Consider the following 26,647-nt stretch of genomic DNA (forward strand, 5'->3'; position numbering starts at 1 on the left):
TTCCACTTCCATGCATTTGGGAACATTTAAAAAATATTTTTATTAACTTCAGACAGGAAGGGAGAGGAGGGAGAGAGTGATAAAAACATCAATGAGAGAGGATCATGGATCAGCTGCTTCCTGCACGCCCCCTACTGGGGATCGAGCCTGCAACCTGGGCATGTGCCCTTGACTGGAATTCAACCCGGGACCCTTCAGTCCATAGGCTGACGCTCTACCCACTGAGCCAAATCAGCTAGGGCCATTTGGGAACATTTTTAGGGGAAAAAAGTAGAAAGAAAAATAGTCTACAATAAATTCAAACCAACAAAAGAATGTGCTCCAAAGGGCCTACATTTTCCCAGAACTTGCCATTGGCATCCCAGACTTAATGATGAGTACACCTTACCTTCCAAATGACACCTCGTACAGGGTTGTGCACACAGCAGATTATTAATCAATACATCTCAATAGACTCAATTTGTTGAAGCTGGAGTTCCATGATCTTCCTTAGTAACTGTTTCCCTGGAAAGCTAACCTTAAACTCATAGAAAACAAACTCATTTAGCTCAAGGCCCACCATTCTCTTTGGGATCTCCCAGTTGTACTTTAGCTATTTTTTCCTTTAAAGAGAAGCAAAGTTTATTTTAGGTCTCATTTTTCTCTCATTGGAATTGTTTTAATTTCCATGAATTGCTTTACTAAACTGGACCCCGGGAGCAATTCATTCATTGATGCAGATCATAGGCATGTAGTGTAGTGGCCCCAACACAGACCCCCCTGACACTCCAGTGCTTCTCAGATTAACCGTGAGTCTCTGCATTCCAACTGCCACGGCTGCCTCCTTCTTCCAGCCAGTTTATTTTTAAATTTAAATTTTTATTCATTTACTCTTGACAACTAAAAATTATATTTTCTTTTTTACATCTAGACCACTCATCTCTAAGATCATTAGTTCAGTTTCCTCACTTACAAAATGGGATTCCCAATAGCACCCACCTTACAGGGCTGTGGTGAAGTTCATCAGATGAGGCACGGGTGGGAGAGCATACTGTCAACAGCAAAGGGCTCTAAAGTCTTAGATAATGTTATGTCAGTGATCATCTTTAAACATAGACAGGCTGACTTTTCTTTTACTTAGCCAAGTAATCCAAGAAAGAGGGCCTTTCTTTCTGCCAGGTGCTAAGGTGAACAACAAACAAGAAAATCATTGCAGATTACTCCAACAATGACCAGGAAAAAAATCACAGGAAAACTAAAGGGCTCTCTTTAACTATTCCAGATCAAGTGGAACCTCTTAAATGTGGCCAGAGAGAAGCCTGGAGGATTTGCCTACTTACTTAGTTTGTAGTTGAGTATAGTAGTACCTTCTCCACCCCCTGCACCTCAATTTTGAAATGCTGCTGGGATAATCAGCCATTTACAAAAGCTATGAAATAGAAAACAAAATAAGACTCCCTACCCACTTATGATGGCACTTAAACACACACACATACACAACTTTGCAAGTTTTAAATACTGAGATCGATTCGGTTCCTGCTGTGTAAAAAGCAGCTCTTTTGTCCTCCACACTTACTAAATCACTGAAAGATGCACCAGGCAGCTGCAAGTCACAAACGCAGAGCTCTGGAAGTGCTTGACAAGATGTGGCTTTGCTCCCTGACATCCAGTGCAGGGTTTGCACACTGTGACTCCTCCCATGTGCACACTGTCAGGCTCAGAATCCGTCTTAGTAACAGGATGCCAAGAGCTCAGTCTTTGCTGCATTTCCTAACAGCTGGAAGCTGGGGTGAGAGGGCAAGAGGCTACGCATGTCTCTGCAAGGCTCTGAGGCATGTCCCGTGGCTGTGGGTCCCTGTGGTGGGCGTGGCTCAGCCTCAATGCCCTCAACTCATGTGGTTTTGAAGCTTTATTCCACCTCCTCTCCAAAGCTTCACTCAAACCTTACCGGGACAGCTTTCTCATATTTCATTTAGAAAACACACCCAACAAACAATCAACGTGTGGCTGTCCTTAACTTTCTATCAGACAGGCAGTGCTGTGGTCTTGACTCAAGTCAGCACCTTTCAGAAGATGTCAGCATTTCTAAAGGGCTTTTAGAGAGAAATGTCTATTTTGTGCAGCGAGGTACTGGGAAATGTCAAATGATCTGAGAGCAGCCGAGCTACCTGAACAGCTGGCGTGTTTGTTATGCAAACGCTGCAGGACTCCATAACTACATTCAAGTCACATGTCACCCTGACTTCACTTGTTCCATCCTTGGTCTCAGCTTGGAGACGAGTCTCCAATTTCAGTTTCGTTAATGGGAGGTCTCAGAATCCACAGGAAAAGCACACACTCTGACCCCTTCCCATCCAGGCCCTGTGGGTGTGAGGATGAGCAGATCCAAGTGTCCTCTCTACATTCCCCCCCGAGCCGCTCTGTGAGGTGCTGTGAGCCAAAGTGATGAGGATGAGGATGAGGAGGATGAAGGGCCAGGTCTACTCCAAACGTCACTCAGGTCTATTCTTTTCCCTTCTTTCTTCAAGTGATTCCGTAACACATGCCCAGGGTCACCAGTCAGTCAAAGTTGGATTGCATTCATAGTGCGTTTGATTGTTATTCCTATTTTTAGAAAGTGCTTTTGTAGCAGAAGAAATGACCTAGCCTGGGAGAGGCTAGAGCACACTTAGCATAGGTCCTTAGATTTTCGGGGGAGACGGCATTTGCCACTTTGGAATGAAGCTCTGGGGTGTCAGACTTAGCACCGATTTTTTCCAAACTACAAACGGTATTCCAGCTACAGTGAGAAGTCAGCATTACTGTATTTTATTACCTGTGCTAGGAGCATAAAATGGATTTCAATGTTCTCCCTTGATCATTGTATTATAATTTAAAGCAGCACAAAATCCTCTGTACATATCATTTTATAACTGCCTGTAGTGACTACAGTGTGAACTCCTTAGGAACATAAAATACATACTCAGAATATGCTTTCTTCCTAGCATAGTATTCATTACTAAATAAGGAGGAATACCATGTTAGGTTTCATGGGATGATCAGGCCATTATTTGTCCACCTTCCCATCTCATCCGCCACCCTCCTGCCATCAGAAAGACAGAAGCTTTTTAAGTGATGGCACTGAGCAGTAGGGAAGAGAGAAGGTAGGTTTGGTACTCCCCAAAAGAGGGCCTACATCCGATCTATCATATGGTGTTTAATGCTGGTTTTCATGCGTTACATATAGATTCAAACTATCAACAATCACCAAGGGCTTTAATCCCAAGTCCATCTGATTCGCAGACTCATGGGCAGTAAGGAAAAGAAAGCAGTTACATCCATTGATATTTCAACCAACTTCTTCATCCAACCTAATGTATTCTTCAGCAGAGTAATTTGTAAACATTCTGCAAACCATCTGACTAAATCCCTGAAACAAAGAGAGTTGGGACTCAAATTCTTTTTAGGAATATGGTATGTTGCTTTAGTGATCAATCCATAACTATGTTCAAATTAATTTAGATACAAGATGTCAATTTCAATTTACTACAAAGGCACACATGCACATTCACACATTTGCATTCACTGTACACATAATAGTCTGTCTCATCTCACCTAACTGTGTAGGGCACTCACACAAACTTTCTACTCTAGATAGGAAACACATGGCTTCCAGGTCAGAGGTTAAACCAGGGGCCCAGGCTGAGGTGTAGTCCTTGGGCTGAATGTAATCCATAAATATATTGATTGTTTTGTACAATGTTTAAAAATTTTGGAATTTTCATTTAAAAAAATCCATATTTTTCTTCAGAAAATCTGACAAACTGGCCCTTCATTTCTACAAAACAACAGGGACTGAAGGTGAATAGTAACAGGCCTCATAGATAAAGGGTGAACTTTCCACCTCGCCATAGTTCTCAACACTCCCTATCAACAATCTTAGAACTGCCTGCTTCGCTTATGTTTAACATCTATTTTGCCCTGGCATGCATTTGAGGTTGAAGCCCCTGTTCTAGGTACATTATACTTCCCCAAATGCTATGAATTAAATTGTGGCCCCCCAAATTCATATGTGAAAGTCCTAGTCCCCCGTACCTCAGAATGTGACCTTGTTTGGAGAGAGGATCTTTACAGAAGTAATCAAGTTAAAGCAAGTCATTACAGTGGGCCTGATCCAATCTGATTGGTGTCCTATAAGAAGGGGTCACATGCGGAGGGAGAAGTAAGATGAAGGCAGAGACTGGAGTGTTGCATCGACAAGCCAAGGGACACCAACAATGACCAGCAAGCCAACAGCAGCAGGAGAGAGGCTGGGACAGATTCTCCCTCAGACTCAGAAGGAACCAGCCCTGACAACACCTCGATCTCAGACTTCCGGCCTGCAGAGCTACGAGAAAATACATTTTTGTTTTGTAAGCCATTCAGTCTGTGGTAGTCTGTTAGGGCTGCCCTAGAAAACTAAGTAGCTCCAAGTAGCTCAAATTAAGTATCTTCAATCACTGGCTATGTCTCATCTAGAAAAAGGACATGACAAGGAGAAACATTCTTTCCAAAACCTGGAAAGGTGCTGACAAACTTCTGGTGAGTCATGACTGCCAAAAGATGGTAACAGGTCACCCCCGAGTGGGTGGGTGACACCAAGTGAAGAAACATTTTAGGGGAACAAGTGTGTCAGGGAGGCAGAGTGTCTGGATCCTCATTTACTCCTGAGCTTGATTTAGATGACATATTCCTACACATCTACTTCAAGACACCTTCTGCTTTCCTTTTCTTCCCATGCCTTTTCTCCCTCTGTCTGAGCTAAACATTACAGAGGGTACTGGAGGGGGCTGAGGGAGAGGAGCACAGCTGGAGAGAAGCTGGGTCTGAAGAGCTAGCTACTCCCCAACAGGAGGCCTGAGAGCACTGGTTGTGGAGTAACCACGAGCCAGTAATGATTCAGAGTCTTGGTTCCTTTCTTTTAAAATAAGTAGTCCTGCCTGGCTGGGTAGAGGTAGCTCAGTTGGTTAGAGCCATCTCAATAAGCCAAGGCTGTGGGTTTGATCCCTGGTCGGGCACATACAAGAAGCAACCAATGAATGCATGAATAAGTGGAACAACATATCAATGTCTGCCTGCTTGTCTGTCTCTCTCCCTCCCTTCCTCTCTCTCTCTCTTAAACATCAATCAATCAATCAATCAAAATTTAAAATAAGTAGTCCTGGTGACTTACAGAGAGATTCAGCTTCTGTGATGTTTCAGAAACAAAAGCATTACTTCTTCATGCATCACACTTCCCCCTAGTACCTGAAACCCCATTCCCAGTGGTCCCGAGCTCCGTCCTATGGGGGATTTTGCTTCTTCAACCAATCAGTGTCCCAAGCTGGGAAGTGGCGAAGGGCCAGACCTCTGCCCTAGCTGATCAAGGGGTCACCCTGACAGGTCGCCCTGTCAACTTTGAGAAGCATGGCTCCATGTCTAATTTTTTCGTTTTTAATCCTCACCCGAGGATATTTTTCCATTGATTTTTAGAGAGAGTGGAAAATAGAGGGAAAGACAGAGAGAAATATTGATGAGCGAAACACATCGATTGGTTGCCTCCTGCACTCGCTCCAACCAGGGCTTGGGCTGGGGAGGAGCCCGCAACCGAGGCATGTGCCCTTGACCGAAACTGAGTCCGGGGCCTTTCAGTCTGCAGGCAGATGCTCTATTAACTGAGCCAAACCGACTAGGGCTCGAGGGTCTAATTTTTAAATGATGACATTTTTAGGGGTGGTGGTTTCAAATAAATAAAATGGAGTCATGTGGATTAAATATGACTTTGGGGGGAATAAAAGGCACTGCAGCAAAGCTGGGGAAATGAGACCCGAGAGCACATAAAGGATGTCCACACTCAAGTGGTGGAACTGAACTGAGAAGTAGAACTCTGAGATCAAGGATACGCTCCTTCTTTTTTTCCTGCACTCCTCATCCCCCTACAAAACAGCCCTATTTATATTAAGTATAAAACTGAAAGGCTGGTCAGGAATCAGCCAAGCACTGTATCCACCCACCCCACCCACCTTCAGAGAGAAACCTGGCCATCTGCAGCCAAGGAGAGGATACTTGGGACGCCAGACCATTCTCTCCAGTTCCCTAATATATGCATGTTAAGAGGCCTGAAGCATTGAGTAGCTTCAGAAAAGAGAAGAAGACCCATAGGTGGGAGATGCATGGATAGAGAGTTCAGGTCAGCAGAAGGTAGAATGTTTAACAATCAGGCTCTGCAACCATGGCACCGGCCCTCCAGAGGGCTGGGAGTAACTATCACCGAGGAATTAAGAGAGATTGGGATGCCAGCTGTGGATGTGCACCATGTTCACTGACCAATGGGGAAGGCAGCGGCGAGTAGGTGGGTAGATATTTTCACCCCATGATTCTAAAGACTGCAGAATTCACGGACAAATCATCCATCAGTGTTAACTATTTTATACAGCTCTGTAAGACTGAAACAACATCCTCCAGGAGGAAACCAAGTTAATTATGGGAAACTGTCCTTAAGAAAATAAATCAGGTGGAGGGAAGAACCCCAGAAGCCCCAGTGGATGGCATCTGTGCCCTGTAACCTCTTCGGGTACTAGCTGCCTCAGTTGTCCTGGCGAAGGTGATAATGAAAGCTACCGATGGGGTTGTGGGGAGAAGAAAATGACATAACAGATAACTGAATGTTTACTATGGGCCAGGGACTATTTTAAATGCTTTGCTTATATTGCTTATATCTTACAACTGCACATTTTACAAATACAGAAACACAGGCAGAGAGAATAAGTGAGTTACTCAAGGCTGCACAGCTAGGAAGAGGGAGACGAGGATGAAACCCAAGGGATGTCTACATGTTGCACCCAAACACTTAGCACAGTGCCTGGGACAAGGTGGGGCTCGCGATGACTATTATTACAGAGGCAACACAATATGGTCGCGAGAGGGAGCATTCTGCAGCCAGTCTATGTGACATCATACAGGAAACTCAATTCTCTATACCTGGTGTTCTTATCTGTAAAGTGGGCACAAAATGTCCATTCCATAGGGAGCCTCAAAGATTAAGTGATTTAATGCATGTTAAATGTTTAGAAGAATACCTGGCAAATAATCAGTGCTCCACAACACAAGCTAATACCATATAAACATGCTCTAGATTACAAATACATCCAGGTGTTTAGTATGTTAATATAACCCACTCTATGTTCATGTCTGTAATGTACACAAAGGGCAATCACCCAAAAGTCACAGCTTAGTGACGAGGCATCCGTAGCAGCCACTGATATCTTCTGGTTGCACAGTAGAGGAGAAAGTGCATTTATTAGATTGCTTTGTGCTTAACCAAACCCCAATGTTATACAGGCTCTCAATTCCACTTGACAGTGGCGATTTTTTTACAGGAGGTTCTTGTCTGGGAACCTTGCCTCTCAGGTTCTCCCTGAACCTCAAGTGAAATTCCCCAGATTTGAATGAGTGAAGGGGAAGGGACTGAGAAGAAATGGAATGTTTTCCATGGACTCTCTGCTGTCAGCTCTCCAAGAGAAGCCCGGGACTGGTTGGGGGATGGAGACTGACGTCTTCTACCCAAATCTGCAGAGCTGGTGGTCCTGCTGTCCTACCTGGTGAGCTTGGTGCCGATCTGCTGCCTCAGCTCCAGCCTCTCTTCATCTGTCTGCCTGGGAAGGATGTTCTTTTCTTCTAGCTCTCGCTTGGAGGGCCTGTTGCTGAGTTTGATGGCTAAGGAGTCCTTCCGGCACACCTTCATGGCCAGGGAGCCTACAGGAGGGGAAACGAGTTAAAAACGCTGACACACACCTGCCCGGTCTCCCACAGGAACAACTGTGGGTCACAAGGTGAAAGGCAGGAAGATAGTGGCTTCACACCTGAGAATGGGTAAGGCCCCAAAGGACCCTTCCATAGAGTTCCTGCAAGCAACAAGCTGGGTACACCTCACAGTGTTGAGCATGTGAGGGGCACAGGAGCCTGTGATTGGATCTTGGCTCTCCAGGGACCGCCAGTATGCAGGCAACACCATAAAGGAGGGACAGACTGGAGAGCAATAGAAGCAAAGTGGGGAGAAAGGACAGGGGCCTTTAGTAACCACGGGGAGCTTCACAGAGCAGGAGGGGCTGGCACTCGCAGGACAAGTGAGATGCTCCCAGGCAGCAGGTTGGTGGATGTCTGCATGTGGGAAAGCTCAGAGGTGACAGATAAACCAGGTCGTCACAGGAGACAAAGGAGATCAGTGACTATGGAGCCAAGTCATGAAGGAAAATAAAGCTGGGCAGACAGTGAGGTCTGTTTGGGGTGGGAGTGGAAGTGAGTTCATTAAAATAGTCAATATTCTGGGATAGTTTTTCTTTCAATGTAAGGAGTTCTGAGCAGCCAACCAGGGCAGGGCTGCCTTCCATCTGGAATAAATCTATGGTTCTCAACCAGGTGATTTTGTTCCCCAGGGGACACTTGGCAAAGTCTAGAAACACTTTTGATTGTCAAACTGGGTTTTGGGGGAGGCGCTTCTGGTATCCAGCGGGCAGAGGCCAGGGATGCTATTAAATATCCCGCAGTGCACAGGACAACAAAGTCTAATCTGGTCCAAAATGTCACCTGTGCCGAGGCTGAGAAACGCTGCTGTAAAACATTCACTTCTCTGGGCAGGAAACAGTGCCCGGGGCTGAGCAGCTGCTCCTTCCTGCCTGGGTCAATTAGGCCTTTGGCCGCCCCTCGTGCTCCTCTCCTGGACATCACCTTGATCATGGCATTGCCACCAGGACTCCTACCAGCAGCAGGAGGAGACTGGGCAGCAGCAAGTTTGGGGGATTCCTCTGGATTTTATCTTGTAGGCTAGTCCTCTCCCCTCCTCACTGGTTTTACAACATGGACTTTGGAATGAGACAGTGGTATCAAACCCTAGCACTGCCCCTGAGTAGATGTGAGGCTCTGGGCAGGTCACTGGCCTCTCCCTTTTCTTCCCCTCTCTGTAAAATGGGGCCATAGTGTCCACGCTACCGCGTGTTGTAAGATGTAGATAACAGAATAATTAGCACGTGGCCAGGCATGGTATATATTCAGTGAAAAGTTGCTATAAGTTAATTTATTACAAAGTTAACCAAATATCAGTTTCTAATCACTTAACTAAAATGTATTGATTACTCATGGCCAGAATGACAGATTTTGAACTTTGCTTTCTTCATCTCTTCTCTCTTAGCACATTTGAGGCCCTAAGTAAGAAATTTCAATTCAGGCCTTCTTAATTTTGTTGAGGTTTGATTAAAGTGAATTTGCTGCATACACAATGATGAGTCTATCTGAGTATTATGCAGATTCAAATAGAATTTTAGGGCTCCTACCCCTTTTTTTGAGGAAGGGGGCTGCATCGAAAGGGAAGCAGTCAAAGCAAGGAGGGACCATCTAACAAGTAGCAGGTGGTAGCAAGATGTAATTTTTAGAGCTATGGGGGTGTTCAGAGGACACTGACCCTTTCATTTTGCTAATGCAAACACTGAGGCCCTAAGAGATTAATCGAGCTGCCCTGCAACCCAGGGCCAGCTGACACCAGATCTCAAGTTAGAACCAGTGTTGGGCAGCTCGTCAGCGCTCTTTCTATAAAGGCTCCGCCCCACCCCCAATGAAGAGCTGGATGTACGCACTGGTGTACAATGAGCTGTCGTCATCCTCGTCTTCCTCCTCCTCCTCCTCTTCCCTTGTGTAGAGACAGGAAGAGTCTTCGTAGTCTGATTCATGAGGCACATTTTCTTTATTGTCATCACATTCAATCACAACAGTTGGCACTTGTCTTATTTCTGGAAGGCCCAGAGGTCCTGCTTTTGTGATACCGTCACCCGAGTGCAAACTGGAGCTGTGGTAAGAAGTGGGGCAGGGGACCCGCTGCTCAGAGCTGTTCAAAGAGAAGGAGGAAAGAAGACAGTCACTCTGGCTAATGTCTATACATGCATCAGAACCTTCTTAAAACTCAGTGGTCAGTTCCTAAGAGACAAAGGGTCTCCAGGGCAACTAAAGTCTCATTTCTCTTCTTATAGTTAAACATTTGAGGGCAGCAGACTTCTCTGATGGTGGCAGCAGCATGGGGTAGGAGTAGGAATCCTTGTTCCCTATGGATGAATGGTGGTGACACTGGCACAGCAATGAGAATGTCCCTAATGCCACTGAGCTATACACTTCAAAATGGTTAAAATGTAAATTTTTTTGTCCTGTGTATCTACAATTAAAAAAATAAAAACACAAAATTGAAAAATAAATTTCATTCCACAAGTGTTTCTGGTTAAGAGCCATACCTCCAAATGGCAAAGGAAAGTTTCTTTGCCACTGACATGTCTTGTAGGAGGAGTAAAAGGATTAATTTGATGGAGAAGCTAGAGGTCCAGAGAAGAGAGAATGCATGAGGTTCTAGCTTTCAGAGCTCCACAGTGTGACTGGTAGAGGCTGAGTGTGGGACAGAATGTTTGAAACTTCATGCATGGAGAGATTCAGGGAAAGAGAAGAGGTGGGACCACAGGGCTGGCGACTCATTCGTGAACATCAGGGTGGATGTGGTCAAGGATGACTTAGAGGGAGTTCTCTCCCCTCAACAGCCACAAGTACCATCGTCTTGTTTTCCCTCTTAAATTGAGCCAACTCAAATAAAATGTATTTTTAATGAAAAATTATTTGCTTCATAAATAGAACCCATATAAGTCCATTGTAGGAAAATTAGGAAATGCGTAACATAAAAAAAAGTAGTTATTTTTTTTAATAGACTCTATCTTAGGCTCCTAAAGCAATTTAGAATCCTTTTCATGACAGACTCTGAATGAAGCCCAGCAAGAATAATGGGCCAGAAACACACAGCTGAATTTTATAATTCTTCTTAAGATTAATTGGAAGTGGGATTTATATCTTTTATTTAAGGAATTTCTAAAACGTAGAAAATTCAACACATTTGCCATCCAAAAGTGTTTGATATTCATAAAATAATGGAGTGTGAGGTTATACTATATATCAATGAATTCACATTAAAATATTTTTATACAAAAGAAAAATCTTACTCATGACATATGAATGCATGATAGGCTCCTTTGAAACTTTCAATTATGTTTTAAATTATTGCTATGTCTAATTTAAATTCAATTAACTTTCTTCCTTCCATTGTTTCCAAAGCGCTGTTTTGCTCTTTATATTTTTCACATAACTCTTCAGTGACACAAATGGAAAATCTAGTTAACACATTATGAGCTATGACATTCAAGGCAATGAATTCAATCAACTAAAAAAAAGCCCTTCAACTACTAAGATTAAATCAAATATTTACAAAAATGCAGCATCTTATTAGACACTAGAGGCCCAGTGCACGAAGTTTGTGCATGGGTGGGGGGGGTGAGGAGGTCCCTCAGCCCAGCCTGCGCCCTCTCAGACAGCCTAAGCCAGCAGTCGGACATCCTTAGTGCTGCCATGAAGGTGGGAGTGGCTCCTGTCACGGCCACTGCACTTGCCAGCTGTGAGCCTGGCTTCTGGCTGAGCTTTGCTCCCCCTGTGGGAGTGCACTGACCACCAGGGGGCATCTTCCTCATTGAGCACCTGCTCCCTGATGGTCAGTGCACATCATAGGGACTGGTTGTTCCGCCGTTTGGTCAATTTGCATATTAACCTTTTATTATATAGGATGAGCAGGTAAAGGGGTCCATTTTCCATCTAGTTCAATACAAATGGTCATGAGCACAGGAAGGTGGAGAACATGGTAGATGGTGTCTGGATGACAAATATAACAGTTGACTGAAAGGTGACTGACTGGCAGCACTAGTGCCCCACCTCACAAGGCTCCCCTCATTCAGGCAACCACACGCACTGCATCCCAATTCTGCTTGGGATTCTACATTGGGTATTAGAGGAAGCAGGGAGAGAGGAGGCAGAAATGTAATTCCATGGCTCATGCTTTGCCCCACCTGTCTTCTCCACTCCCTAAGCTATAAATTAATTAACAATGGCTCCAACAAAGGCACAGAGCTGAGAATATTAGATCTGAGGGATAAAAAGCAGCCCATAGATATTTATGTTTGGTGGGAAAAAGAGTTGGAAAGCAGAATGTATAAATTCCTTAAGGCAAAGGGTTCCAAAGTGCCTCAAGAGGACCAAGAAAAGAGAAATATTATGCAAAGGAAGACCAAAAAACAAAGCTGTGATCAACAGGGCACTATGGTTTCTCTTCCCTCAAAGACATGAGGGAGTGTGAGTCTGAGTAGAATGGGATTGGAAGGCTGATCCCCCAGGTGCTTAGGAAGGTACTAGGTATCATGTGACCTACTAGCTTTGTGAAATGGGGACCAGCCATGGAGATCAGCGACTGCCTGTAGGGGTGCTATAGACCCAGCTGGGACCTCACCTGGCCAATAAGGTCATCCTTCTGAGGTGTGACTCTAGCACATGATAGAATCTTTACTTTCTGGCCAGCATGGCTCAGTGGCTGAGTGTTGACTTAGGAACCAGGAGGTCAAGGTTCGATTCCTTGTCAAGGCATGTGCCCAGGTTGCAGGCTGATCCCCAGTTGGGGGTGTGTGGAGGCAGCCGACCAATGATTCTCTCTCATCTTTGATGTTTTTTATCTCTCTCTCCCTCTCCCTTCATCTCTAGGAGAAAAAAGGAATAAAGAAAAAAGAATGTTTACTTTTCCATAAGGGTGAAAAGGTGTTTTCTAGGAAGCTAGGTGAATCCACCAAAAGGGTTTTTAAATATTCTATTCATAAATACCCATTGACTGCCAACTCTGAGGGGAAGGAGGACAAACACCCAGATGAGCTCGTCTAGCTGGTAACTCTGGAGAAGCACAGGAGAGCAAGAAAAGACAGATGTGAGTGATGGGTTGGCTGAGGAGGAGGTTGGGAGGTGATTAAGCGACCTCAGATTCAGGAGTTAGGATACAAATCTGACTCCAAATTTTGCCACTTACTATTGGATAAATTATCCACTGGCCATGCCCTTATGGAGACCCTCACTTGTTATTTATAGAAATGGCTTTCCAAGTGGTTTCAAAACACTCCCAGTTTCAGTCTCGTTTCCCACACCTCTGTCAGAGCAACTTTCTAAAACTCAGATCTAGTCTCACCATTACAACTCTGCCTGCCCTATCTCCAACCACTGCTTCAAGGGCGACAAATGGAAAATCCAGTGAACACATCATGAGCTATACTATTCAAGGCAAGGAACTCAGTGTAGCCCCTTATTACACTTGGCCTCCAACCTGGTTGTGGGCAGGAAGGAGAACACACAGCTGAACGTCAGTCTTCGCAATGCCGGTTTTATACACTGGACTTGTCACTTAGGAGGTGTTGTGTTCTATGTGAAAGGTCTCTCTGCTGAAGAAAAGTAAAAACCCAGAAGCAGTCATGCAATGCCTTACAAAATTTGACCCATGTTATGAACCCAGCCTCTGTCCCCATACAATTTACTCCTTGGTCATGCACAACAATGCTCTGCACACTCTTGGCCTGGAGTGTGCTCCCATCCCACCTTCACCCTAATTTCTATTTACCTTTTAATAACTGGCTCAGGCAACATGTTGCCTGTGTTCCTGGGAGATTCTGCAATAGTGAAAATTGGGAACATCTGTTTGCTTGCTATCTTTCCTTCCCCAATCATGCTGTAGGCTGCTTGAGGGGCCAGGACCATGTCTAATGCATGTTTGTAGCAGATGCCTAGCACCATGCCTGACACAAACTGGACACTCAGTAACTGCTCACTGTTTTTGCTGAATGGAGGAAATATGGGCTGTGATCATCGATACTCAGGTGCAGTTGTAAGTGGTTGACAAATCATTTTTACAGGGTATTAAGAGATCTGTTTTTAATTTTCAGGGGGGCGTCTGGTGGTGTATTGCAGGGCTGCGGGTGTCCCTGACTTGGTTGCCACTTTTATCAATGGCTTTAATAATGAAAAGGGCATCCTGATCCAATAGGTGGGAGAACTGAGGTAGAGAAAGAAAGGAGGGAGTGAACAGAGTGAACATTTATTGAATGTGTTGCCTACTGTTCTAGAAGCGTTCACATCCAGCATCTCATTTCATCTTTCTAATAACTCTGCAGGAGAGGTGTCATTATCTCATTTTATTAAGCAGGAAATAGAAGCTCCAAGGGGGTAACAAATAGGTGCATGAGGACACTGGGAATAAAGAAAGAAGAGAATCTGAACCCACTCTGCTTCAATGCATTACATCCCAAAACTGAATTACGCTACTTGTAAGATTGTGTACTTGGTTTCAACACAAACCCCACTAATTGTACACATGTAAGGTGAAGAGAATGAACAACATGTGTAAAAATGAGCATCATTACTTTTTAAATATTTTGAATCTTGCTAGCCAGGGTAAGTAATAGTGTCCTACCCCACCATGGTCAGGCCATACCTGGGGCACAGAGTTTAAAGGATTCATCTTAGACACTGGATTATAACGGTCAGGATGGTGAGAGGAGTCACTTGCTGACCCATTGTCATGGCAGAGTTGAATACGTGCCACAGATTATCAAATATTTACTATCTGGTTCTTATGGAAAAATTCTCTGACTCCTGATCTAAACCAGGATTCCTAACCCTTGATCACAGCCACACTCCTTAGTGTGTTTTTGGTCTGTGCCATGTCTGAAGCTCATTTACACTATTATTTATGTTGTATTTTTAAATCAACACTTAAAAATACTTAAATACTAATTTAGCCTCATCTTAAGCAATAACATCTTTATAATCATAGGCTTCATATGCTAATTATGTGTTTATAACTTACGGTTAAATTAAATGACTATTAAAACTTTTATAAAAGGCTGTGCTAAGCTTGCTTTGTGCACCACCATTGATGCATACATCACACTTGGGTGAGTGATGGCCTGGAGACCCTCTCACCTGCAGCATGATTGACATTTCAGGTTAGACAGTTCTTTGTGGTGGGGGCTGTCCTGTACACTGTAGCATGTTTCCAGCACCCCTGGTCTTTACCCACTGGATGTTAGTGGCTTCTCCTCTAATGTGACAACCAAAAATATCACCAGACACGGCCAAAGTCTTTTGCAGGAGGGGATCTGCCCATTGGGGAACTATAGCCTAAAGTATCCACAATGGTTGTGCCATGCACTGCATTCTCAGAATTGTAGCACAAAAGTCACTTCTAAAGCAGCTTTGGTGCGGATTGTGAGGAATTCACAGGATTAGAGGGATGATGACATGTGTCCAGATCCTGTCTCCTAAATTCCGGGCTTGCTGTGTCTCAGACTGTCGCTGGGGCTGTACCAACAATTTGATGCTATGAGCAACCCACTGAGTCAGTTACTTGCAGCCCTGGTCTAGTCCCCGAACGTAAGATCACCAGCCTGCCTCCTGAGCGCAACAGCTTTCCTCAGCACGTTGCCCCGATTGGTGATTTACAGAATGATGCTCTGTCACTGCATCTTCCAGAGCACCTGCCAAGCCCTGAGGAAAAGCTGATTCATGTGATCAGGAGACCCTTTCACATCAACTTTCACTTTACCTAGGATTCAAGTGGCTCTCATAGCACGTGGGTCGTGTTCTGTTCCTCTTCCTGGTGGCTGACCAGGTACTAAAACCAGAGGTAGATGTAACGCCCCTCATCCTGACCTATGTGGAGCCTTCCTTAACATGTACTGGATTGCTGAACCCAGTGATGAAAAAGTTATTGTTTTTAAGTGCTGACACTACATCCTGTATTGATCCATTTAGGTCTCACAACAACCCTAGGAAATGGGGTGCTGGATTCCCCCCATCTCAGAGAGGAAAAACGAGGCCCACAACCACGGTCGCAGCTGGAGGGATGCAGGCCTTACCGAACAGGGGCAGCAGGACTACAGCACCTGGCCTCCCACTGATGTCACCACACCACCCATGCAGAAGCAGCAGTGCTGTCCTGGCTCAGACCTTGCTGTTCTTCCAGAACCTTCCTCTCTGACCCCCCTGCCCCCAGCACCCAGCACACTCTCAACTGTTGTCAAACAGGTCTGATCATTCCATCTTCCCAGTGAAAATCTCTGAAGGGTCTCACTGTAAATGATGAATGCTATCCTCTTTGGCATGGAGTGGGGGGCCTCATCACCTGACCCCACAATTCCTTTCAGTCTCCTTTGTTACGGCTCTTTACTGATTGCCCAGTGTGTCAGCCACAGAGGGCCACTTGCCACTTCCCAAGCACACGGTGAGCGCCCTGCCTCCTCCCTCTGCTCCTGTCATCGCTCTGCCTTAGCCTATCCTCTGAGTTTGGCTGGAAGCATCCTACCGCACTTCAGGGACAGCTCACATGCCATTTCTTATGAACAGTCTTTCCTAACTTTCCCAACGAAAATCAGCCCTTCTCTGTGCTTCCACATCTCCATTCTCAGCTCCATTAAAGCACCTGTCACATTGTGTTATAATTATGTGTCTACGCATTTGCTCCCTGCCCCTGGTGACTTTGAAGACAGAGCTGGTTATTAATTACCTTCATATCCCAGTCCCATTTTGTGCATGTTTTTGGAACTGATGGAAAAGTCAGCTCAGTATTTGGGCTGAAGTCTCTTGGAATCAGAAGATGTCATATTGCATTTCTCATCATTTAATTCACTAAAATCATCCCTGTTCCTGAGGGTCTTGCTGTTGCAGGGAAAGTCTTGTGAAAGAAGAATTAAGGTTTTGGAAATAGTAATCTAGAGTTTTTTCTAAGAAGATAATCCAAAGAGGTCTATGTAAGGAAGAACGCCTTCGGTCCCAGGACCAGCTGTGTGAGCACAGATGTAACAGAGAGAGCCTAAGGTTATTCCATTTTCCAATTCTACACTCACAGGCTGTTGGGCCCCTTCAGTGGGGACTGTCCAGAGTAAGTCTGCTTTGTAAGGTAAAAGAGAACCATAAGGCTTCTTCTTATGTGACATTCTATAATGAATTTAAATAAACATCAAAGACCCCCAAATTATTCCAGAGGGAGAAAAATGAGCTTCTGTTCCCCTTTTGGTAGCTCCAAATGATATAATTTTCCTGACAAATGTAACAGGAATGAGCATGCAAAAACCTGAGGGCATTCATGACATTCACAAGATGTTGGACAGCTGCACCGCTGTGGGATATTTCCGTTCTACTCCACATAGCGGGGCTACACAGCTCAGGAGGAAGGAGCAGGGCATCCTGCAAACCACTGCAGTAGCTGACACGCTGTTCCCCACGGGCCTGTCAGAGTGCTTTGTACATGTTCATTATCTCACTCTTCACAAAAACACGCAGGTAGGAACAGTATTGTTATTATCTTGATTTTATGCACCACAAACTCAAAACAACATGAAATATAATAATTATCTGTATAAGAGAAAGCACAGATGCTCACAGAACTCGACTACTCTTTCACTATGAATTCTGCTGTGAGGAGCCCCGGGTTAAGGCTACTGTGGAACAGAGGTGGGTCTGAATTCTGGGCTGGAGCCATACAGCAGGTTTAGTGTGAGCAGCATGTGGCTGGGGGCAAGTAGGGGTGCAGAGAGAATAGGATGCGAGAGAGGAGAGAATAATTACAGAGCTGGCTAGCCCAGCCCTGGATAATGGAGTGTTGTCAGTGAGGAGGAGTGCAGTGGGTTTATTGTGGCCGCATTAATGATGTGTTTCTTTAGGACAGAAAGACATCACCATTTAGGCTCCCCAGCTCCCCCCCGCCCCTCTTCAGTTCCCTGTACCCACTGTACAAAATGTAACAGTCACTGGCTTATCATCTATTTCTTCCACTGAAAGGTAACCTCTCAAGGAGGTGGACTTTGTTTTGTCCTCCCTGTCTCCCTCGAGGATGCCACAGCCTGAATATCTTCCTTCATGAAAATGATGGAAGAACAGCAAAGGATAAACAGTAGTTTACCTAAAACAGGAGGGCTGCTACTTACAGGAGATATACTAAAAATAGAAGACTTCAGAAAGCTGGAGAGTAAATGGCTGTCTTCAATTGATCAAAAGCATGCATTCCACACTCTCTTCTTCATTATGTCCCATGACATGCCAGGGAAGTGAGACGCTTTCTTCCCTCCCCTCTGTACTGCTCCATCATGAATAACATGTAATGAGTCCTCTGTTTGGAAAATTCAACTCTCTTCTTCAACTCTTCTGAACTGAGTAGGAGACACATAGATGGAAAGAACAAGGGCCCCTCTCAGATCCCCTTTACCTTCCCCCAGTTCCCTACATTTATATAGTCACACTGCTAAGCATCTCTACCTTTCCTGTTTATTATGAGTGAGGGACAGGCAGCTTATTTTTAATAATTCATAAAGAAATGAAGGCCAAGACATCTACAACATTTCAAGGTCATGACAACACTCGGCCCCTTTTCAGGGAGCTTTATAACCCTGGCTTTATCTCCATCACGTGGCAACAGGCAGATGCAGAGTAGAGCAGGTGACTCAAAGTGGGCGGGGATTACAGGTGATCAAACACCTTTGATACTTTTGTAGAAAATCAGGGGCAGGTTTTGAAATTAAAAAACACTGTGCATTTTAAATCCTTAATCTTCACTGAAAATACCTGGAAACCATTTCGCCATCACTTCTAAAGAAAATCGTGTAATAAAGGAATGTTGCTTTCAGGTGTCTAATTTCAAATGCAACATTGTGAAAATGAAAAAAAAAAGACATTAATCTCTTCAAAGGACAGAGAAAATGTATTATATACAAATATGACAAGGAAAACGAAATTAAAGTTCAAGAGGACCAGTTTTTATAATTTAGCCTGCACGAGCGATGAAGGGAGTTTTCAGAGGGGAGAGAGAACAATCAGCCGTTTTCTTCTGAGAGACCAAAAATGTGTGAGAAACTGTGCTACAAATTGCAGTGCCCGAGGCTGAGGCTGAAAAATGACAGAAATAACACTGCAACCCAAGAACAGAGTTAATCAGCTTTATTTTAGGACAGCAGGCACACACTGTGTTTCATCACAGCCTAGGATTAGCCTTCTGAGATTAAGACTCAATATTAGAGCCTTTGTGTTTTGTTGGATTTCTGTCAGCAAGAAACTATGCCCTTCTATATAAAGACTGGGGTCCTGAGTGTCCTGGAGTAGAGAATGTGATTTGAGCGTCTTCTTTTTCTAGCAGTGGTAATGAATTCAAATTAATTCATTCACACCCTTACTCTGTCCTTGCAGGGACGAATGACCCACATTTCTGAAATATGGCCTGGACTTGGGATGTGATGAAGAACACAATAAGACATGCAGAGTCTGCCCACTAGCCCACCCTTCCCTGCATTCCCCATCTCTGATGGAGGAGCCACTCAGTGGTGGCTCTTTCACAAGACTTTATCCCTAGACATCAGCCAACGTCCTAGATCACGCTTGGTTGGATGGTGGTGCCAGGAGGGCAGGACGTGGAGTGAGGAGGCTGATGTTTGAGTCCCAGCTGGGCCATTCACTAAGTGTGCATCTGGGTCTCCAGTTCCTCATCAGTGAAATGGAGAAACCTATTTGCCCACCTCACAGGCCACTGCGAGATCAGAGGATAATGCTGGTGCTGTTGTGCTTAAATAACACCTATGCGGGTAGTTGCTGTTTTAGCAGGGATGGGCTTAAACATTGGCAATAAACCAGTCATTATGGATATTATTTGTTAGTTTATTAAAACACTTCCTTTAGCGCTTTTATATTTCTGGTCTGTAAAATCTTTCTGGACAATGGTTTGTAAGATCAAAGAATCACTATTCATTAGGCAAGGCAGATTTCAACTGATGTACACATAGGAATTCAGGTGTGGATTCTCTCTCTTTTGAAAATACACTTCCTTTTTACTAGTAATCCTCTTGATTCTTCAAAGGATGTTAATGGTTTATATAGTCTCATTTTCACCTTCCTCCAATCGGTCTGCTCGCCAACCTTGCAGGGGACAATCTCTCTTGCTCAGAGTGAAAGAACTTTGTACTGAAATCTCATCATGCCCCTTGGAATAGCAGTTAAACGGCAAAACAGTAACTACAGGCAGTCACTTACAAATAATAAATATATGCTTTAAACTCAAAGAATTGATCCCAAGAAAGAGGCTGATAAAATTCTGACCTTAAAGGGCTAGGGACACATGTCTAACCAGAACTGCAGATTTTAAAGAGATGGTCATCAACATAAGAAAAAGGAATCTTTCCCTGAAAACATAGTTCACTTAAAACTGTATGCCTTTTGCATGATGATAAACAAAATGCTGAACTTCTTCAAATATGCCACTTCACAAGCAAGTAACACTCAGGCATTCAGAGTTTAGTTCTTGCTAGGGCACCAATGCACCTCTGCTTATCATCCTGGGACACTCTTATTTGCAGGTGGAAACGTCATTAACATAAGCCAATGCAGCAAATGTCAGACTGTTAGGGCTACAAGAAACCCATCAAATTCAGGACCAAGAATTCATTGTTAGAATTTCCTGTGACCCTTGAGGTCACATGAAGAAAATCATTGTCACCATGAAATGTGACTATACTAGGATAATGAATGATGTGCACTCTTTGAAATGCCTAAAATATTTATGGAATAAGAGAATTGTAGAGATTGAAGGAATTTGGGGGACTACTGATTTCAATTTTTTCTGTCCAATTTTGAAATTATTATATTCTTAATATTCTTGTAGGTAGTAATTTAATTCCCAGCTAGTAAAACTGATCAACTGAATTAAGATGGGAATGAAAATAGTGGCTGATTAGGATTTGAAGCCTAAATTCCTAGATTGATGCCAACTAGATCACAGGGCTTACTGCAGATATTAAAAGTAAATATTGCATAATATTTGAGATGATGAAATGTCATCTTCAAAAAAGATATGAACTATCACTAGAGAGAAAACAAATGAAAACAATCTAATTTGAGGAAACTGATACAAACAAAATCTACAATAAGATAGATTTGCAATATGCCTTTTAGGGGCACTAAAGGCAATTTAAAAAAATATATTTTTATTGATTTCAGGGAGGAAGGGAGTGGGAGAGAGAAATAGAAACATCAATGATGAGAGAGGATTACTGGTCGGCTGCCTCTTGCTCACTCCCTACTGGGCATCAAGCCTGCAACCTGGGCATGTGCCCTGACTGAAATTGAACCATTACCTCCTGGTTATAGGTCAATGCTCAACCCCTGAGCCATGCTGGCTGGGCTGTAGGCAACTTTTGTGTGCTATAAAATTTTGCTCCAAATTATAGGGTGCTCCAAAAAATGTATACACACTTTAAATAACTGTAAAGACAATATTCATTTAAATACATTTCATTTTCAAAATCGAGCTATCAGCTGTTAAAATGTGTATACATTTTTATGGGACACTAATTTTTGGACACTTACTGTTATGCTACTCAATAAGATGAGTGATTTGAATTAAGTCACTTGTTCTTCACAAACAACTCTAATGAGGTTGTTATTAATATTCCTGTTTTAAACACGAGGAATCGGAGGCAAAAGGAAGTGACATCTCTGAGACGGAAACCCTGGCGGTAAGATTCTGGAACCCATGCACTCAGCCATGGTGGGGGGCTGTCTCCATCGTGGCCACACTGCCTAGGGCAGCCCTGTCACATTGGATAAATATGGAACTCTCTAACTTTGCTTCAGCCAGTCTCTAGTTCTCTCCTTCAGCACTGTCCCATCAAATCTGGTGAGTCAATGTTGTCCCTATCTAACATGTCATTTTTTCATGTCATCAAACAGGGTTCAGATTAGGGTAATGATTGAGAACCTCATAAAAATTAGAACAGATTTTTAAAAATCTTGGGAGAATATAAGATAGTAAAGGGTCTAGAAACCATCTCAATACATGATTACATGAACTTGGGATTATTAGTATAGAAGAGGGAAGATAGATAAAGTAAATGGTAGTTATCTTCAAGGATTTGAAAGCCTTTCACAGTAAAAGAAGATTAGAAATAAGACCGGGGGTTATAATAAGTAAACATTTTAGCTGAATGTAATAAAGAACTTTGTAATAATCAGACCTTGTTGATAATGGATTGGGCTATCTTGGGACCTAAGGAGGTTCCCTTTCTCTAAGAGACTAGAAGACAAAGGACCAGGAACACTGCAATGGTGGGCTGCTTGCCTGGTCCTCAAGGTCCATTCTAATTAAAATATGACTATTGATTCAAATGTATGGTTTCTGAAGTCAGACATCAAAGCTGTTTAATTCTTCATTAAATTTTCTTGTTAACTATAGTGTTTCATTAGAGTTGTAATGGAAGTCTGGGCTAACGCCCTACAGGTGACATTCTGGGACTCGGCCTTTGGAGGCAGAGTGCCAAAGTGATTGGTAATGTTTCTTTCTTCTCGTAGTATTTTTTTGGGGGGTTACTGGAAATTGCTAGAAGAGAGAAAATAATTGTTCCCTTATGTATTAAACTTGGTAAGAACAAGAATGAAGTCATGTTGACCGAGAATTCTTAGAAAATAAAAAAATGGCAACATCACTGGAGATAGTGGCAGTTCCCGCACTCAACTGACAGGTGGCCTGTGACCTTGTTCTGCTCCCAGGTCCTGTCAGGACTCCTGGAAGACAATGTGGATGCTCATAAAAATCTCCCAATCTGTATTTGTTTGGGAATAAAGGCTTCCTTTTTCTGAAGGGCAACCTTGCTAAAGTGATATATGCATTCATGCCCTATGTCCTGGCTGGTCTATCAGAACAACCCTAGGCCTTGACCTCGGATGAGGCTGGAGGAGACAGAGGAGGTAAGAAGAGCCTGGGGATTGCCTTGGCTCAGCTGCCAAGTCATGCTGTTTTCCTGTCCACCCCCACCTCCCATAATATCACAACACCTCCTCTCCCACCACCCTGATTTGTTCTCAAGGATTCATTTTGATAAAGAACCTGCCTCGGTTTAGGTCAACAAACCTACCCATTGATCTACAGTGAACTAAAATATCCTATGAATACACAGAAATTATTGAACCAAGGAACACTGTGTAACTTGTTGGGCAGTGCTTTCAACAGAACCTATGAAAATGTCATACTTTAAGTGGAAATGTATTTAGCAATATCCTCCTAGTATACTGTCCTGAGTATCTTTTTCAGTTGATTAAAGCTCCCAAGAGATATAAAACTTACTGGATGTATAGTAGACATGGGGACAGGAAATTACGCTGACCATGAGCTGCCTTTGGGAAAGCACTTGCACTAGAGTAGAAAGAGTTCTGGATGTGTAGCAAGAAGGCCCGGGCTGGAAGGCATGGCCTTGAAGGACTACTGAGGGCAGTGCTTGCCAGTATGTCTATGGGGGCAGGGCCACTTTTGTTGGTTGGTTGGCTTATGTACATATTTTAATTTTCAATCCATCACAAATGGATGTTTTTGTAAAATATAATAAATATAAAAAGTTAAATTCTTTTTTATTATAAGATTCAACAGACATAACATTAGCCTGTCAAATGGTCATAAATGTGTGTAAAGGCTGGCTCTCATCTATCTGGCTGCAGATGGGCAACAAGCAGTTTGTGGATCACTCTTTGAGTAGCTGCCCTTGGGGAACTCAGCCTTCCTTAGTTTCTCCACTTAGTCTAGCAAGGTAGTGTGAGGATTCAGAAGATAACAAAGGTGTGTAATCAACTAAAAAGTGTCATCCACATGTTAAATTTGCATTATCCTCATTATCATAACAGTAGTTGAAAATGATGACAAGGGGCCAAATACATTTTTTTTGTTCTTCTGTGAAGGTAGCTATTAATGTGGCGCAATAAAGTTAGCATACCTAGTGGCAGTGACTTCCCTTGAGCCAACAATTTCCCAAATACAGAATGCTTGGCCTAGAGGCAGTTGGGAAACTGCACCAGAAAGCTCCTGAAGGGTCCTTCTTGTCCCTGGCTCTCTGCCTGGTGATCAGCTGGAACCTCACAGTGCCATCTTCCTCCCATAGGGCCCAGTTAACAGAGGTCACTAACCTAGGACAGGCATTAAGGGTCCCAGCTCAGACACACCCTTCCCACCAGATCGCCACTTTCTTCTTTTCAGGCCAGGGAACTAGGTCAGGCAACACTCCTTGGAATGATAGTTGGAAATTTTAGGCAGCTCTGGGCACAAGAAGGGTGGTGTTTGAATACAAACACATACACACACACACACACTCATGTACCGCTCGTGCTCATGTGCACACACACACACATGCACACACACACACACGCACACACACACGCACATCAGAGCCATTCAGAACCAGCATGAGAGCTCTCCCCAGATGGTGGGGATCAGGGTCTTTGCTGAAGGCCTGCCCTTGGGTTTCTCTTGGCAGATCCCCCAGCAATGCCATTGGAAGCAGATTCTAGTGAAAGAGGGGCTGCACCAGTTGCTGAACATTAGAGGCTCACACTATCTAAGCAGACTGCCGTGCTCCGCCTCCTCCACTGGCAAGAACAGGGCACTCTCCACTTTTCCCATCCCTCTGGTTTCCCACCGCCATTCTGCCAGCTCTCGTATTTTCTTATTTTATGTTCAAATAGGCATTTTTTTATATCATAAAAGTAATATCTATAAAATAAAAAATTAAGCAGTAAGGAAGATATGAAATAGGAAAACAAACAATTTTCTCCCCTACTCCCTGACCTAGGGGTAAGTACTATTAATCATTATGTGTGTATACTTTCTCTAAAATTTTTTTAAAAAATTGATTTCAGAGAAGAAGGGAGAGGGAGAGAGAGCCAGAAACATCAATGATGAGAGGAAATCATTGATCGGTTGCTTCCTGCAAGCCCTCTACTGGGGATTGAGCCCACACTCTGGGCATGTGCCCTGACCAGGAATCGAACTGTGACTTCCTGGCTCATAGGTCAACACTCAACCACTGAGCCACACTGGTTGGGCTATGTGTTTATACTTTCAAGAAATGTTAAGGCCTATCTATAATAAAAGCATAATATGCTAATTTGACCCGACAGCTGAATGACCTTCCAGACGTCCTTCTGGATGACCTTCCGGACGAAGCCTGGGCTGTGAGGGTCACACCCCTTGCACGAATTTCATGCATCGGGCATCTAGTAGAAATATAATATGTGCTAACATATATGTCACTTTTTCTTTTTGATAAATGTGATTGTTACATAGTTTGGCAATTGGCCAACATGATTCTTTTTTTTTCTTTCTATACTTTCCTTGACATTCAGATTTTGGTCTGATTTTACTTTCAAACTTTTCCCCCAGTGGCCTTCACAGTCCTGTATCATGATCAAATAACCAGCCTTTCTTCTCCCTCTTCCCCAGCCAAGTACATCCTCCATCCTCCACCCTCCTGCCCCCCATTACCTTTCCAGCCTCTGCATGGTCATAGCCAGCGTCTTATTCAGCTCGTCTATCATCCTGCAGCTGGAGGGGTGCATGGGGAGGGAGCCGCTGGCGGAGGGGTGGTGCTGGCCAAGGCTGCCATACTGCAGCTGGTGCTGGATCTGGGACGGCAGGACCGTGTGGTGGTGTTGGGCCCCACCCTGCTGGCCGCTCTTCTGGGCTGCGTAGGATGCCAGCGAGAGGTCTGGCCCTCCTACAGGCATACAGATCATGACTTTCTTTGGAGGTAGCGGAGGTGACAGTTTCACTGGCAGACAAGGCAATTTCACAGGGGCTCCAGGATCTGTGGCAGAAGGTGAGAGACAGGTGTGAGTTTTGGGGTAAGAAACCCAGAACGTTGCACATGACTACCTTGGGCTGTGGCTTTCAGGGATAAAATGCACCCACTGAAGACACAGCAGGATGAGCGCTCTCAGCAAACACCCATCATCTCCTTTTCTGCTTAACGTGTGCTGGCTGCAAGGGCCCTCGGGACGCAGGCATTAGTGGTGCCTGCCACATAGCTGTTATTATGTGAATGCTCAGGGAAACCCATGGACCTTCGAGACCTGCTCTAGAATGCCCCATGATGCCTACAACTTGGCCATCATGATGTGAACATATCCTTTCAGCTGGTACTTTCTAATAGGCAAGAGACTGGAAGTCAGCCCTAGGTTCAAGTCTACTAACAGCATACCACTCCACCGGTGACTTTAACGATGTACCCTCCATCCCCTCATCTGTAACCTGGGGATGATCTCCATACCTGGGAGGATCTGCTGTCACAGAGAGCTCTGGTGCCCCATATGGGGGTGAGCTGTGAGCACGGGGGCTGGCCTGGCCCACCCACTCACATGGCATCCATGGTGGGCTGTTCAAACTGTAGGAAGGCTCCAACAGGCACTCGGGGGCCCAATGAAACTGGCCCCCACTCAACCCCCTGGTTCCATGACAGTGGCACTGAAACTTCCCAGAGATGCTCTGAATCGGGGGACACTTAGGGTTAGACCAGCCCTCATAGCGTCTCTAGGATGACCTTGCAGTCTTCTGCTTGTACCCTACATTCCTGGACATCATCTAGCACAGGGAGCGGGTGGGAGGCTGAGTTGTTCTGGTTGCAGGCTGCACGGCCAGGAGGCAGCGGGGGGAGAGAGGTGGGCAAGTACAGTCCACTTCACACCTGGTGTTCATGCCGGGAGCAGTGCCGGGCTCAAACTCTTGGTCTTTGAGGCCCTAGGTTTTTCTCCAACTATCTGTGTGCTTCGAGGGTGGCAGTATGACCGCCGCAGTCCTGCCAAAATGACATTCCTAGAGCACAAATCTGACCATGTCGCTCCTCAGTTTAAAACCTGCCAGTGACCTAGGACTAAAGCTCAGCTTTGACAGAGCACTCAAGGCTCCCACGGTCTTCTTCCTGATCAGTTCATCTCC

The 26,647-nt window shown here is 44.3% G+C and overlaps 1 protein-coding gene across 7 annotated transcripts in view; it reads right to left on the reverse strand.

The window, feature by feature from the left end:
* PHACTR1 (phosphatase and actin regulator 1) overlaps window positions 1-26,647 on the reverse strand; it is a 523,468-nt gene that overhangs the window by 37,038 nt on the left and 459,783 nt on the right. For all 7 annotated transcript variants that reach the window (XM_070405716.1, XM_070405720.1, XM_070405717.1 and 4 more), the window contains 3 exons: window positions 25,199-25,520; window positions 9,606-9,853; window positions 7,575-7,731 (listed from right to left, as the gene is read on the reverse strand). In XM_070405716.1, the coding sequence (XP_070261817.1) occupies window positions 7,575-7,731; window positions 9,606-9,853; window positions 25,199-25,520 (727 nt within the window). The remainder of the gene's footprint in view (window positions 1-7,574; window positions 7,732-9,605; window positions 9,854-25,198; window positions 25,521-26,647) is intronic.

Source organism: Myotis yumanensis, unplaced genomic scaffold (genome assembly GCF_028538775.1).
Source record: "Myotis yumanensis isolate MYYU_CA2020_CCGP unplaced genomic scaffold, mMyoYum1.0.hap1 SCAF_2, whole genome shotgun sequence".
NCBI classification, from domain to species: domain Eukaryota; kingdom Metazoa; phylum Chordata; class Mammalia; order Chiroptera; family Vespertilionidae; genus Myotis; species Myotis yumanensis.